We start from the raw sequence: 16,343 nt of genomic DNA, 5'->3' as shown, positions 1-16,343 counted from the left end.
TGCTCTCCTCCACGGACGTAAACACAGCAGCAGATCCAAGATGGCGCCTCAGTCCGTGTTCCGAGGGGCTGCGCTCGTGCTGTTCTCGGTGTTTCTCACCGTGCTGCTCGGGCTCGGTCTACCGGCGCTGCTCAACGCGCTCATGCGGCTGCTCGGCTTCCCGGACAGCAGCGTCACGGAGTGCGTGGTGGTTGTGTACGCGGGGTTCGTGCTGTTCGTCGCGACGCCCCGGATCCCCCGAGGACTGGAGCAGGTGACGTCATCACCGCGCCACTTTAAAACGTCATAAAACTAACAGGAGTAAAGTTATTAATGAGCATTCACCTCATACATGTGTCTGTTAATGCTGTTTAATAACTTTACTACATGACTCACTTCCTAACGTTGTAATAACACTGTCATACACAGCCTGTTATACAATTATTTATTATGTACACAATATTTTTAATATATCAAATCAAGATCTGTTTTTCAACATACAAAGGATTTCGTATGAAGTGTAACACAGTGTGTAGTGAAACGTGTGTATTATGTACATATTCTCTGTATTTGTATTTATTTCTATGTTTTATTTTCTCTTTTATTGCCTATTTGATTCTAGTTTTATACTTTTATGTGTTCTCTTGTCCGCCTCATTCTTCTGCTGCTGTAATAAGTGCATTTCCCCTGCATGGGAATAATCAAACTTATCTTAAGAAGTAGGTATTGTAGTACAAATGCAATATATATATATATGTAGATAAGTAAAGTATGAAGACACAATGAACGTTTTTTTCCATTCTTCTCTTATATATTCTGTATTTTTCAGTTTTTCTGTGTTTATCAATATGTATTAATGTGTCCGTCTCTGCAGGTGAGCGGTCGAGCCGTGTTCATCACTGGCTGTGACAGTGGGTTCGGTCACGCGCTCGCCAAACATCTGCACAGGCTGGGCTTCACCGTGTTCGCTGGATGTTTTCTGAAGGTACGACGGTAACCTGTACCATATGTTCCTGGATCAACAGTCCAAACCAGCAACGAAGCTTTTCATCTGTAGAATTTCTTGCAGGATTGTTGGATTTGACTGTATTAGTTGGTGGAGGATTAGGAGGGTTAATACCTCCCTGGTTTTTCCGGCTGCTCTGTTTGTTCGATACATTTTTCACAGCTTAAATGACCTGAATTGTAAACTTGATTTGGTGGAACTCTGTCCTCTCTGCAGGATAAAGGTGGAGAAGGAGCCAAGGAGCTCGAGGAGTTCCACTCCGATCGCATGAAGCTCGTCCAGCTGGACGTGTGCAGCGAGGAGCAGGTGAACCAGGCTGTTGAATTTATCAAAGAGAACCTGGAGGACTCTGAAAGAGGTAAATAACTGGAATGGCCTCCATAACAGAGGATCAAGGTTTGCTCCCTCACAGATTTAATCCTGTGTCCCTGTTCCTGCCGCAGGTCTGTGGGCCGTGGTGAACAACGCCGGCGTGTCAACCTTCGGAGAGGTGGAGTTTACCTCCATGGACACGTACAAGAAGGTGTCAGAGGTCAACCTGTGGGGAACCATCAGGGTCACCAAAGCTGTTCTGCCGTTAATCCGCAGAGCCAAAGGTCAGTGGCTGGAGAATCTCACATGATCAATTTCACAAGTTGAATAGTGTCCAAAACGGCAAGAATCATAAACCTGGATTTTACATATTTTATATATTTTACTCAGGTTTTTTTTTGGATGGATTATAAACATTGTTAGGATTCCTGTTTGAAAGAAAACTAAGTTGTGTCCCGTGAGTTCTGTGAAGAACGTTAACAATGCAAACAAGCCTCATGTTGAAGGACAAGTTTACAGTCCTCCTCCATAATAAGTGAAACTGTTACTATAGTAACAGTTTGAGGAGCACTAGCTTAACAAGAAATATAATATACAGTAAATTAATTGTACAATGAAAAGTAAAACCATGTACGATTTGGTAAATTGACAAATGAAATTGAATCATCAGTTGAAATGTAGTTTATACCAAAGTTTAGAAGCAAAAACGACTGTAGATAATGTTTAAAAAAAAGAATTCTGGACTCAGCAAATGTTTAGTGAAATAGTTGAGAAAAGCTCCAGAATGTTGTTTTTAGGTCATGAGACTGTTGAACTCTGGACCTGAAGGTTTAACAGACCCTGAGGATCTGAAGCTGCAGTTAAAACCTGTTCAAAAACAAATTTCTATGGTGGTGCATTAACTGTCAAATCTCTTTATTTATTCATTCTAAATTTAACCAGTAAGGTCCCAGTGAAATACAATATCTCTTTTGCCCTTGCAGGTCGTGTGGTGAACCTGGCCAGCCTGTACGGCAGGATGGGAAATGTCATGCGGTCTCCTTACTGCGTGTCTAAATACGGCGTGGAGGCCTTTTCGGACTGCCTGCGCTATGAGATGAAGTCCTGGGGAGTCAAAGTGTCCATCGTGGAACCCGGGAACTTCATCCCGGCCACCAGCATCCTGACCCGCGACATCGTGGCCAGCACGGCCAACAAGCTGTGGAGCGAGGCCCCCTCCATCGTGAAGGACGATTACGGGAAGGCCCACTTCGAGCAGCACACGGCTCTGATGCGCTCCTTCTGCAGCAGCGGACTCAAGAGCATGGCCCCCGTCTTGGACGACATCACCGACGCCATCATGTCCAAGCACCCGTACGCGCGATACTGTCCCTCAGAGCCCCACTGGTGGATCAGACTGCAGCTCATGACCCACCTGCCCACCGCCGTGTCCGACCTTCTCTACTTCTAAAGGAGAGTTTTCTCCGTCTGTCACGTAGTCAGAACACATATCGACGATTCTTCAACTGACTCAGATCTACAGACTCTGCTTTCTATTCGTCAGCACCTGAAGTCATTCACTGATCAAGCCTTAAAACTTAATGGTTTCTTTAAACTGTGAGTAAACTATTGCACTTTTGTTACATATACCACAGCTTTATCTAGACAGATATATTCAGAGATAAGTAGTAAGTAACTACTTGGTGTTGGGCTATGAAAAACTTGTACTTTTGCTGTGATGCTTTCTTTTTAAAAACAAATATTTCTGCACTCTTTTATTTTCTTCCTGATTCTTGTTATTGTTTTGCCTTATGGGAATCTTCTGGGGAAGCTGGTGGCGCAGCTGAGAAGGCCCCTGCTGTTCTGTTGTGGCTGTGCCCGGAACAGACCAAGGTCAGCTACTGTAAGAGTTTGGGGAGATTTGGCTCCACTCGCCACCAAAGTTATGTAACGGCAACACAAGCCCACTTTGTCTCACATGCTCGTGAGACTTGGACAGTTTGGTTGAATGATGTGATGAATGGGCTTAAACAAACAGGTTAGCCCCCCCCCTTAACTTCTTCTTGGGGGAAAGGTACTTTTTATTTGAAATAATGTCAATGAATAGAGCATTTTATTTTTGAAAATATTTTAATCTCAGTATTACTTTTTAATAAATGATTTTAAATGAAGTGACCAGATTTTATTGGTGTGTTTGCTCAAGGCAGGTTGTCCTGTGTGGTGCCAGAAAATGTCATGATGCATTTGCCCACCAGGTGGCGCAAAAGCACCATGAGCCCAACCGACCACTCCTGTCTCCCTGCAGAAATCATCTGCTGCAGGTCAGAGGATGTTAATGTCCCAATTTAAACTGCATTATAATCACATTAGAGCAAAGATGAAGCACAGACATGAAAGAATACACAGTTTTCATATAGTGACTTGGAGATAATTTAAGAATAAGTATTTTTGTAATACAGTAAATTAACAAACTGTTCCTTTATGAAAGCACTTTGAAATTCTCTCCATCTGGATTATTATTTATTCACACACTCATAGATATTAGTTCCCTAAACGTGCAGAACTTTTTCCAACGAGATCCATGAATATATCTCTGGGAAATTTGCGGATTGTTTCCTTATCCGCACCAAAATGTTTTGGGTTCCTTCCCGACACACGTCCAATTCTTCCACCAAGTTTTGTGGAAATCAAAACAAACAGACAAACGGATAAAAGCCAGTAGCGTGGGAACATTTTTTGAGGAGGCCAATGGAGACCAGACCTTGAATCTGTCTTCAAGCGAAAAACTAAATTGTATCTTTATAGTTATTTACAGACACTTTCGACACTGACACAAACACAGTCCTACTACAAATTCAAGCGTGATTAAAATGAATAAATAAGCACCAGGAGAAGTTTAACCTTAATCTTTCCTTATGTCCTCATCAATTAAAACCATGTCAAATGTTCATGACACAACCTCAAACACGATCAACTACCAGGCCCAGAGGCCGTGAACAACCATCTCACCTGTTCAGGTAACGTGGCGCAGTCCGTGCTGCCATAGGAGCTGACTGGGTGAACACTGAACTCTATCTATAAGAAGAGGAATGAATCTCTGTCCAGAACCTGACGCGTCCAAAAATCTTCAGTTTCACAGCACAATCTAAAGCCGTTTTGTGACATGACCTCCACAGGATCTGGAGAAGATCCCCGGAGTTCGGTGCATGTCTGAAAGAAGCTTATGTGACTTTTGGATTTTCCCTGCGTCTCTACAGCCCGTGACAGGTCGAAGAACAATCCTGGAGGATTTGGATTTTTATGAGATGAAGACCTGGGGCACTCGCTCGTCTTCCATGCTCTGATTTCCCATCGGCCTTCAGCTCGGCCACAACAACCAAACTGTTAAACGACAAACGAGGTGTTTTTTTACGAAAATGACATCAACAGTCAATCAAATTCCAAACAACAAAAAAATGTTCCTCCCACGACCGACTTAAGTGAAATGGATGAATCAGAGCACGTCAACAAAATATTTATACAACACACACATTAGAGAGAAAAGACAGTGACTGACAGATGAAGGGAGCAGCAGTAACAATAGAAATGATAGAGGTATTGGCAATAATGGCAGAATATGTAAGTAGGCATATTGTTTATCTAAGCATTCTAGTTTTGATCATAATCCACAATCAGCTGCCACCACGATCACAAACAGCCGAGCTTCTCTTGGCCTCTGGGGAAAAGTCAAATTGTAAAGTTATTATCTCAAACCACTTTCACAATGATAAAAACAGCAGCCATGATGATTTTCATGTGGTTTATTACGTCTTTTGAACACTCTAATAAACTCTTCTAAATCATTACACCTGAACACATCTCCCCTTTTCATAAGAACAGTATTTAAGAGCATGACATTTTTTTTCACAGCACTGCCTTGATCATTCCACAGCATGGATCTGTTCGTCCATCCCTCTCTCTCTCTCTCTCGCTCTCAGACACAACGATCAAAGCTTGGTGAGACAAAGAACACCATAGAAATGGAAGCAGCACAAAAGCACCAAAGTTAAAACACGGGCAGTTCGTCGTCAACATTATCAAGAAATCGATACACGACATCACGTCAGGCTTTGTTCCGTCACGAGTTCCTGCTGCAACTCCGGTGGCAAACGAGTTGAGGGAAGTGATCTCTTGATAACATCCGTCCCAACTGACGTCCGTGTGTTCTTGAAGCAGATTCAAAACCATGTCTGTACAGCTACGAGGCTCTGCTCATGCGGCCTTCTTTGTAAAACGAAAAAAGATCCCAGTTCATCATAACATTACCTATGCAGGGAGATACTGTAGTCAAGTAACACGTTTAAGTATCAATGATCTTTCTTTTTACATATTTAAGTGGCTTAACTGCAGAAGTGAATGTCTTACACTTTACATACAGACATTAAAAACCGTTTCCGTGGAAACCCTGACATACTGTACGTGACACCGTTACGTTGAGGTGCTCGCACACGAGATCCGGGTCACGGTTACATCACACCTGGGGTTATTGTTTCTGAGTGAACGTCAGCACACGTTTCCAAACTGTACATGAAGTTTACACTGGATGAGATCAGCTACGTTAAGGTCACTTGAAACTACACACAGAATCAACTAATGGGCATTTTTTTTATGCATGACAAGAAAAATAATTAAATTAAAAAGTTAGACAATGACGTTATCAGCGAGCGCTAAATAAGGAAATAACCTTTTCGGTCAGGATGATCAGACTCGACTGATGCACATGCAAAGCTTGAACCAAATAGCACGCGGCGGTGACAAGGGGGAAGAACTGGATGGAGGAGGGAAAAAAAGAAAAGAAACAGGGCACTAAACCTTTGGTTGACAGAAAGCTGTGAAGGCACATTAAAAAATTCCGTCCTAAATCCTTCAAACTGGGACACGGTGCGTTGGCGTTTTGTCACTTTAATGCTGCGTGACGTCGCAGATTCTGCAGAGATCAGAGCCAGGGAGGGAATTTCAGCCCCCACCCCCCAAAAAAAAATCTAATAAATAAAACAAAAATGAGGTTGCTGACAGCAGTGGATTACTCCAACTGCTGCAGGCAAACACCGTCTCTCAGGAAGTGTCAGCAACATGGCACCGATACAGCAGCAGCAGCGGCCAGGGACTGGGTGTAGTAAATGACATGCAACAGGATTCTTGTAACCCAAATACTTTATCTGGCGACTGGAAACGAAAACGAGGGAAACAGGCACAAATATCCTACACATGTTGAAATCGTGGTCGTGTGTGTGAAAGTGGAATAAGTCTTTAGAGATTTAGGACCTTAAATGAACAAAAAAAACAAAAACTAATTCACTCAAGTCGTGTGATGAACAATCCTGTGATTTACACATAAAGAGGCATGAAGTTAGAAATCTGCTGTGTTCATGTTGGAATGTTGCTTTTCTTCATATATAAAACTGTTTCACATGTGTCGTTACAGTTGTATTAAGGGTTCTTCGAGCGCTTGGAGGTGTAAAATTAGACGTTGCCATTTCAAGCCATCGTGAATCAAACTGACAAGGTTATTGTTTCTGTTTATAATTCATCTTTTACAGCTGGAAAAAAATAAAATAAAAACAGTGTCGTCCCACAGCTCTTCAATCCCAAAGCTGTCAATCACCTGGAGGATGGAGAGGGAGGAAAAAAGGTTTACACCCATGTTTTCTGTTCCGCGTGGCACCGCCAGATTGAGTCGACCTTAAAAGTTCCAAAAATCTATTATTCTCTTCGGATACATCAGCGTTGGCCTCCGTCCATTTTCCCCACCCGAGCACGACTGGGAGCAGTATTCCAGATACTCATCTCCAGTGGAACAGATTCTCAAAAGTCTCCTCCCTGGATCCTAATTCACTGCTTTTTTCCTTTTCCTTTCAGGATTCATTTTTCCATTCGTCCTCTGTGAAATCCCTCTCGTTCCCTACTTTCTGTGCTCGAGTCCAAGAGGCCACAGCTGGAGAGCTCATCATCGCAGGCACCGTGATCATCATCATCCTCCTCCTCCTCTTCGTCGCCGTAGTCTCCCTGAGCCCACTGCTGGAGCGGCGTCTGAGAGGAGCCGCTTCAGCTTTGATTGCAGGCACTGGTACGAGATGCTCCTCCAACATTCAAACACTACTTGGTCCATTCTTCACTCGACAAACTCCAGTTCACTAAAGACTGTAAATACAAGTCATGTGTTGTGTAGGCAGACTTTTCACTGGGAAAATCCCACTGGTTTCCCCAAACTGGGACCTTACAGAGCCCAGAAAAACGCATTTAAACCAGTTTACTTCACTTCCCGCAGCACTTCGTCGTAAGGAATTGTTTTCTGAAGAATCCTTTGTGGCTGCTGAGGGAAAAGGGCGTCTCTCAGCTTCATGTATACAGTCTGCAGCCACACAAACACGACCCATGCGTGACCTTTCTCACTCCCTCCAGTGATCACCAATTCCAGATCAGTGACATCATCCTCTGGACTTCGCTCCGTTTCCCCTCCCAGCTCCACAGAAGTGGTCAGCGTACAGGGGGGAGAGGGGGGGGCGGCTCCAGGCGGCTGTGAGGAGGGAAATACTTTACAACCCTTCAGACACATGGATGAACTCGGTCAGTATCTCCCAGTGAAGGGGTGAGGACGTGATTCTGTCTGCATGCAACGTCCCGGCCGCCTCTGGTGCCTCGGCCTTGAAACATTCACATGATACGGATACAGCAATATGTGAGACAAGCAGTTCTGGAGAGGAAAAGTCGACAATATAGTTTGACTCTGCAGACGCACAGTGTGATGTTCCGATCGCCGCAACCATAGAATTGTGTCAATAAATATATTTTGGTCACTTAATTTTTATTCATGATTTGCATTTAGCAGAGGTTGAGGATCGGTGCGTCCACAACCGTTAAGACAGCCAACACAAAGACGAGCGGAGATGTAGAACCTCTCTGGGATCGATTCTGAATCGGCTGGCAAAAAAAAAAAGAAGAAAAGCCTCATGGGGTCCTTTGTTGTTTTGTGTTGGATATAGTTTTTAAAAAATCATCACATTTTTAAAAAAAAAGAAACTGTTAAAAGATTATATATTATCGACAAAAACAAACAAAAAAAGGAAACTAAATGCAACTAATAGATACCAAGGTGGAAATACATGGCATTGCCTATGACCTAACACATCTGGATAATTTAAAATAGGCGACCAAGAGGTCTGTAGTCAACTCTCAGGAGTCCATAGTCTTTTCTCTTTTGTCTCCCCCCCCCCTCAAGTTCTCAGAGTCTCTCCCATGCTTTTTGCCTCCATGCCTCCTCTTGGAATGCTCACAAATCGGGCATTGAAGTCCTGGCGATGTGTTAAGTCCTCAGGCTTGGAGTTTAAATGTTAGTGTGTGTTCTGCTGTGAGTATCTGTACGTATATATATATATATATATACTGTATGGATGCAGTTAATGTGTGGAGGTGTGTGTCTGTGTGAGTGTGTGTGTGCAGCACAGAGGGATCAGGAGGCTGCCAAGGCCTTGACCAGGTACAGTTTGTCTCCCTGCTCACTGGTGAAGATGGGGGCTTTTTTGTAGTGTTCAACAAGCTCCTCCATAGAGTTGAACTTGCGCTGTCCGATGCAGTAAAGGGTTTCCTTCAGCTGCACTTTGAAATGCTTGTTCTTGCTCTGCGCCTTCAGGGAGATGGAGAAGTCGTTTGGCTGTGAAAAGAAAACAGAAGAACACGATTATTATCCGTGTTCAGACAGTTTCAAAGCAGCAACAAGCGGCAGAAGAAATCAGCGGCTACTGACCGATGACTCGCTGTCTCGGATGAGGAAGTCTCCCTCCGACCCCCTCTGGTTGAGCGCCACCTCCGCCTGATGGCGCGTCACCTTTCCGTAGTACCACTCCTTCCCTGCGAAGCGCCCGGTGCCTGAAGGCGAGATGTAGTCACAGTCAGGTGTGGGCGGCCCGGCGAGCCCCGCTGCGGGTTTATGGGAGGCGGAGTCCAGCACGGTGACGTAGTTCTTAGGCACCAAGCCGAGCTGTCCGTCCGCTTTGCGGCACTTCCACCACTCGGGGTCGTTCTCCGGCTTCTCCACGACCTCCATCACCTCGCCCTTCTCAAAGTTCAGCTCCTCGTCGTTTTCTGAGCTGAAGGGGTAGAGCGCCTGGACCGTGTGCAGCACCCTGTTCCCGTTTGTGGTGCTGTTCACCACGGCCGCCAGCTTCTCTGTTAGCGATCCCACCGGGTCACCCATTCCCCCTCCCCCCGCTGTCCCATCCATGTCCTCCGTCACGTAGTTGGACGGAAACCAACCCGAACGTCCATTGTAGCTGCCGCGCCACCACCCGTCGCTGCACTTCTCCATCACTATCACCCGTGTGCCCTTCACAAGAGACAGCTCGTCCTCGCGCTCAGCCGTGTAGCTGAACTTGACCAGGGCAGGCAGGTTGAGGTCGTAGAGCCGCTCGCCATTATCGGCATACATGTCTGTGTCAGCGTTGGACGCCGTGTCCCTCATCCCTCCTTTTCTGCTCTTCACCTTCCCAATTCCTACACAAAACAAGAATCAAGGAAATGTGTCAGGGTTTAGAGAATCTTGACTGAAATAGCGTCCGGTGAATAAGGTCAGACTAAAAAGCAGCCAACATTTTAAATTGGCACACAGATGGGCCTCTGGGTAATTTGTGTAAATTTCGTAATTTTCCAACAAAACAAACCATCAGAATTCAGTTTTGATACCCCCCCTCCTCCCGTTGATGTGCAACAAGTTTCAACAGAAAAACAAAAACCACCACAAAGTTAAGGGAGGAGGAGAAAAAAGCCCTGACAAATAGCAGGCAGCGATAATAAGCATTAGGGTTTGTAGAGGGCGGCAGGGTGGGTAAGCAGGGATAAATATCCTTCCCTTTCCACATTACAGTGCCCTAACCCCCCACATTCCACATCCAAATACATTCTTGGGGATTAGGCCTGGCTGTAGAGGAAACACAAAAGTAATGGTTGAAAAAAATTGAGTGGGATGAAAACTTGTTTTGGCACAGGGCTACAATAAATCCTGTGGAAACTAAGAAACTTTATTCACTATTGAAATTAATTACCAGCTACACTTGCCTTGAACTCTGCAGGCAAAAAGCTGCAGTCACATTTGATTGCAGCTAATCACATTGCACTAATCACCTCGGCCGCCCTGAAACCTGCGGCCGAACTCGCACTGCAGCTGGACACAGACCTCCGTCATGTTTCTACCATCGCTCTTTCTAGCTCTCAAGTCAGCTTCTATGTAGATTGGAGGACGTGCACTCAGTGGCACCAGCTCTAAGCTGAAGGGGTATTACCAGGCCCTCTGGCCTTTTCCCTGCATTACGGAGCCTGTGGTCATCGTCTTAACTGGTCAAGAATTTCAACTTGGGAGCTTGGCATGCAAACAGTTGTGTGAAACAAATGTGTGGCTACCAGAGGAGTGGACGCAGTGGTGAGATCACGCCTTGAGAACAGCTCTACTACTCACAGCCTGAAATATCTACACATTACTTTCTCCTGTGGAAACAAGCAACCAGGGTTTCTGCAGGTTTACACAAGTTAAATTTAAGACTTCTTAAGATGATAATGAATGAAATTTAAGACCTATGTCAAATATGACAGATATATTACAAACTTTGCATTCCACAAAAATATTTCTCATAAAAAGAACGCACAACGGAAGTAGGTTTAAACGAAAATATAATGATTATCCTAAAAGTATTAAAACCTTATACATAATCTCTTTACATTAGATTTTGTTAGACCCCTCTGTGACTGCAAGCAACAGTCAAGCATTTTGCTAGATCTTGCAAAACTAATATAACATTACTGTTATCACCACAAGCCTCTGGTCTCACTGATGATGCAGGCAAACCAGAGTGAAGCTGGTACAAGTCAGACACTGATACCAGACAGTGAGCAGAGCAAAGCAGTGGTTCTGTTTATGATTACGTTTGCAAGGCTTTTAAGTCGAATAATTTAAAAAGTCAGCAGGGTGAAATTATACACAGAGGCAGGGTGTAGTCCTCAGGACAGTGCAGGGAGGATGATGAGAGTGTGTGTGAGTGTTTGTTTTCTGTCGTGGAATATGACTAATGTGTCACAACGCCACACTGGATCTGTTTCGCCGCAGATAAATTGTAACTGAAACGTGTCCGTGACTCAGGGAGCGCAGACAAATTTCATGGTTGTGCTTGTGTCCAACGTCAAATTGCTTCCAGGTAGACCCTGTTATTAGTCACAGCACTGTACATAACTACAGAGTGCAGACAGGGTGTTAGGAGCTCATGTCTGTGGGTCTAGTTATGCCTCTGTGCAACCTTAACACCGCCTTAAAGGGAGAACTGGAAAACGATATGAGAAAAAACATCTGTAAATTTACATATTTTGCATTACAAATTAAAAAGATACAGTCAGAAACTCACAAAACCTGGTTGTGAAGTTTCTTTTTGCCTCAAATGATACAAAAATTACTCAAACCGTCTCTAGATCGACAAAAGATAAAACATGACATGTGCATGTTGGAGGAAAAACTACACGTGCAAGCCCCCAGGATGTGTCTCGTGTACAGTAGAAAATGACCTAGTTAGCTTAAGGTTAGAGGTCAACCCTGCAGAATTTAAGTTTATTCCATCTACAGCTGAAAACGGAGACAACAGTTTGTATCTTATCATGCTGAGCAGGTAACTCTGCTCTTATCAGCATCCCCTGTTCACAATTGTATTTGCTGCTTCCTGTTCCAGTCACACGAAAGCTTTACATTAAAAAAGCACAGAGTCCGTAACCGCTGCATTTGACTAGATGCTCGATCTAAGCCAAAGGTAATAAAGGGAAATTGGGATTTGCCTGCGCAGCTTTAGGCAGATGACAGCAAGAGAAGATAAGGGCTTGTTATTGAGGGCATCGGCTTCTCTGAGGGCCCATCAGTCAGGCTGTTGTGGGTTAATTGCTGAGAATTCACTTGTGTGGCCGAGCAGAAGAACGGTGAGTTGGTGCTTTCTTTTACGACTCAGCAGTGGCTCTTATCTCACCGTGCTGTCACACCAAAGACAAGCTTGGAGTGGGGCCACTGTTTGTTACTGGACACAGCTGCATTCTGTTCAACTGACGGTAAAGTGATTCCTTGATACCGTGCCAAGGCTTTGTGCCAGATTTGAGAGTTCAGTGATGCTGAACTTAGGGAGCAACCTTTGGATCCTTAAACATGCTGCTGACCTCTATGATACATGTCCAGTAGCTTTCACGTATTGACAGGACACTGTGTGTTTGACTAGACTTCTGGCATAAGTGGAGCAGTGCACCGGTGATGTGTGTACAATGACAAAACCAATATTAAACTTGAAGGTCACACACATCCACCAAGGCCCTATCTCATCATGTTAAAGAAAGTTGAAAATAATTCCCTTGTCTGCCTGTTTATCCAGATCCGTCCCGGTTGAGTCATTTTAAGTAATTCCAGTGAAAGGCAGACAAATGAACAATCCAACAAACGGCAATGAAAACATCTCGTTGGCGGAGGAAATCTGGAAAGACTGAGGCTACATCCATATTTCTACGTTCTACTCCGCTACAGATGCTCTTGGCGTCAGCACAACTCTTAGAGCTCCTCATTTCTGAAATGAAGCTGGACTTATTTTAGTTTGAAAACTGTGAAAACATTTAGAAACAATGATGTAGACACTCACAACTGCTTGCTGATTGGGTCTTTTTTAGTCATGACGTAGCCTTTGCTGACTTGTCAGACTTTTATCACATGAAAGACTTATCTTCCAGAAGAAAACAACCAGCATTAGCCTCAGATACCAGTGTAGTAGAATGCAACATGGATCATCAATTGCTGACTCTGTTGTATTTACCAGCTGACGGTAGTTCTGCACTATACAAAGATACAACTGCTTACATGTGCAGACGACAAGCTTTCATTCAAGCAATTCCTGTTCACACCGGCGCGCGCATATCCAGTGTACGTGAGTGGTCATGTAATATGCATTTTTACAAGGGTTAGTATGGATGGGGATTCAATCTGAAACGGAGCCGAAACGCTCGTGTGGACAGACATCAGTGTTGTATGGCTGTAATGCAACCTGAGCTTTTCAACACAGCTGAAGATCATACAAGTATTTTCAAACCTAAAGAAATACCACTTAATTTAGAGACATGTATAGAGAGCTGGATACATGTAAAATTGATCTCACCAAAAATAGCCTGCTTCTGACTTAAAGCACTTTGACAATGAGTAGTCAGAGCACCTCAGACAGGACAAAGCTGTTGTGACGGAGACATCACTGATTGATATGAGGACTGAGGCAGTCTCCATCTTACGGTGCTGTCCAGACAAGCCACCTTTACCACAACACAACGGTTTGAGGACAAGCAGATGTGGATTAAACACCAATTGAGAAGTAAATCTCTTGTAGATTGAGCTAATTCTGTGCACAAATACAGTGTCAGGAGAAGGGAAGTAATCGTAGCGGATAGAGGACCTAAAAATACACACCATTAAGCCCCCACCCCCAAAAGCTCCCTCATCTCCTCCCTGGCTGAGGGAAGCACAGTCGCCGTCCCACATGTGCTCCATCCACCTGAAGTTCAGCCTAAATACAACCATGAGGTTTACATGAGCATATGCAGATGTGGCAGCTTAGTGCTTCCTCTGAAAAACACGAAGCATGCCGCATCTCAGCTGTAAGAGCTACGAGACAGGAAGAGACATTCAAAAGTACTGTTCACTGGAAATTTGCTCTCTTTCTACGTCACATGCTTTTTCCTGTGTATTTCCTGAGGAGGAAATCGTGTCGCTTCTGATAGCAGTTAATCACGGCGAACAATGATGAAGACCTTAAGACATACATATTTAACCCCTCCGAGAAAAAAAAAAAAACAACTTTGATTACAGATGAGGCGCAGGAGGAGGAGGAGGAGAAGAAGAAAGTTCTAGGAGTTTGTTCAGCTACAAGTGACAGAGGAACTGTTTTTTTTCCCTTTTACTCTGGCCTCCTCACGCTGGCTGGCCGTCCATTGTCTGCCAGGGCCCTCTCGACCCCTCGGCTTCCCTCCATTCCAGGGCCCTTCCTTTGTGGACGACAACACCCCGCGTCAGGCTGTCTGACAGTGCCTGAACATCCCCCTACTTGAACAGATCACTGGAACATGTTCAGCGGCAGTTGCTAGCTAACAAAGAAAAACCTCAACATTTTACAGCCAAACAACACGTCACTATCATAAACAAGTCATCTCAATTATGAGCATAATACGTCACACAATCACGCCGTCACTCGTGTAGCCTCAAAGGGTCTCGAATGAGACTTGCACATTAAACATAATGACACCACATCCCGTCAGAGTGAGTCACGCACACTAAAGGGAACCTACACACTAGTGAGGTAGGTGATATACTCTTCAGTGGGGATGGGTTGAGGCCTCCTCTTAACACTAAAGCTTCAATCAAGCTGCTAACAGGGCTGACTGATGTCGCTGTGCAGGAAACAGACAGAACCTAACTTGCTTTATCTGAGTCATCAGCCATCAGTCTCTGTGATGGAGTCAGTAGAAACTATCCTGGTTGTAAAGCAAACAGGTTTATCAGGGTATTGATGCATGTGTACCTGTGCCTCACTGTAGCAGCAGTGGGATGATTAGCTCACTGCCAAAGTCCAGCTTCACAAATTCAAAGGAATAAAAGTGTCTTTGTAATAACGGTAATTTCATTTCACTTTTGACCCACTTTTTTTCTTAACCTCTAATCTGTTGACCTACATTTAAAGCAAAATGTGTCAATGCAAAAGTGAATATGGTCGTGATTCTCTAAGTTGACACCTTGGTTATATACCTTAAGATTTCTAGAGCTTTGTTTTTATAACTTTTCATTCTGCAGTAATGAAGAACATACCCATAAAGTATATATAAACATATATAAGTTACAGTTAGAGATACCAACACAATTGACACTTAATTTAAGAACCAAAATCAGACTTAACTTTAAGGAATATCAACATGTTTTCCTCCACAACAATTTTTCATTTCATTCAAAATTCTTATATAAATAAATGTTTAAACATTAAAGCACATTTGAACTATTCTGAAATCAAAACAGTCACAATAGGAGGAAATAATTCACATCAGGATCTAACCAATCAGAAACAAATAAACAAAATTACAAAGCCGGCCAGACGCACGATAGAAGCTTTATAATGAGGACAGATAGAAGAAGAAACATTTTAGATGTGACCCTGTAACTCTGGGACATTGCAATGATTTGTTGATATTTGCCATCATTATGTTGACTGAACGGTTCCATCTATTCATAGAGTAAATAATCTCTACATTAATCAATAATGAAAAAGAATTGTGTGCAGCCCACAGACCATTTAGTTGAATAGACAAGTAGAGCAGTAGTGTAACTGTTTCTATGGCTGGCTACACTTCAACAAGCCCAGACCACTGCTCACTTCCTCTTGAGCACTTCGTAACGGCAGAAGACACTTTAAACAAAGATGAGTGGACAGATTTAGAAAAACAACATCTTAGGCCTAAATGGTGTTGACAACTGTCCTCATTATGATTATGTCTTTTTGCCTTTCTGGTCAGGGAACATTGAGCATTGGTTTGGAGAGAAGAAGGGAGTTGAAAAAGATTGAGCGAGGGACAGAGACTGCCAGAAGGTCCAACTGACGGACCCCCGCACAATGATTCAACTTCCTCCCGACTTCTCACTTCCTCTCTGGCCTGCACTCCTCCACAGCTCGGGAGAAATGTGGCTCAAATTAGAGTTTCCGCTCACTGGGGATGCTGAGAAACAGGATAACAGAGGGAGGGGAAAAGGGAGAGCGAGAGATAGGAGACTAGTGGCGCTCAGTTTACACAAGCGAAAAGTTTGTAAGCTCATCTCTGTGTTCTTGTCAATCTCTGGATCCTCTAGACTGCAAACAGGCCAGTCGGTGGATCCACACACACACACACACACACACACACACACACACACACACACACACACACACACACACACACACACACACACACACACACACACACACACACACACACACACACACACACACACACACACACA

At 44.0% G+C, this 16,343-nt stretch overlaps 2 protein-coding genes across 3 annotated transcripts in view; one reads left to right on the top strand and one right to left on the bottom strand.

Moving 5' to 3' along the window:
- The first annotated feature begins 10 nt into the window (after positions 1-10).
- bdh1 (3-hydroxybutyrate dehydrogenase, type 1) lies at positions 11-3,447 on the top strand. Its single transcript, XM_035142833.2, has 5 exons — positions 11-253; positions 854-964; positions 1,202-1,343; positions 1,429-1,581; positions 2,281-3,447. Exons 1-5 carry the CDS (start codon positions 41-43, stop codon positions 2,745-2,747), a joined length of 1,086 nt encoding a protein of 361 aa, XP_034998724.1. The 5' UTR covers positions 11-40; the 3' UTR covers positions 2,748-3,447.
- Positions 3,448-5,061: 1,614 nt separating this feature from the next.
- nck1b (NCK adaptor protein 1b) overlaps positions 5,062-16,343 on the bottom strand; it is a 28,312-nt gene continuing 17,030 nt past the window's right edge. For both annotated transcript variants that reach the window (XM_035142830.2, XM_035142831.2), the window contains 2 exons: positions 9,060-9,805; positions 5,062-8,966 (listed from right to left, as the gene is read on the bottom strand). In XM_035142830.2, coding sequence (XP_034998721.1) covers positions 8,766-8,966; positions 9,060-9,805 — 947 coding nt within the window. In that variant the 3' untranslated portion in view covers positions 5,062-8,765. The remainder of the gene's footprint in view (positions 8,967-9,059; positions 9,806-16,343) is intronic.

This window comes from Hippoglossus stenolepis, chromosome 19 (genome assembly GCF_022539355.2).
Source record: "Hippoglossus stenolepis isolate QCI-W04-F060 chromosome 19, HSTE1.2, whole genome shotgun sequence".
NCBI lineage: Eukaryota > Metazoa > Chordata > Actinopteri > Pleuronectiformes > Pleuronectidae > Hippoglossus > Hippoglossus stenolepis.
Note: the sequence above shows the minus strand (reverse complement) of the source record. Positions and strands in the feature narration are given on the sequence as shown.

Excerpts from the sequence above, each read along its gene's own strand:
- bdh1 (XM_035142833.2), top strand. The coding sequence starts at position 41 with ATGGCGCCTCAGTCCGTGTTCCGAGGGGCTGCGCTCGTGCTGTTCTCG. Across the intron at positions 1,344-1,428 it reads CCTGGAGGACTCTGAAAGAG|GTCTGTGGGCCGTGGTGAAC; the intron begins GTAAATAACTGG and ends TTCCTGCCGCAG. Across the intron at positions 1,582-2,280 it reads GTTAATCCGCAGAGCCAAAG|GTCGTGTGGTGAACCTGGCC; the intron begins GTCAGTGGCTGG and ends TTGCCCTTGCAG.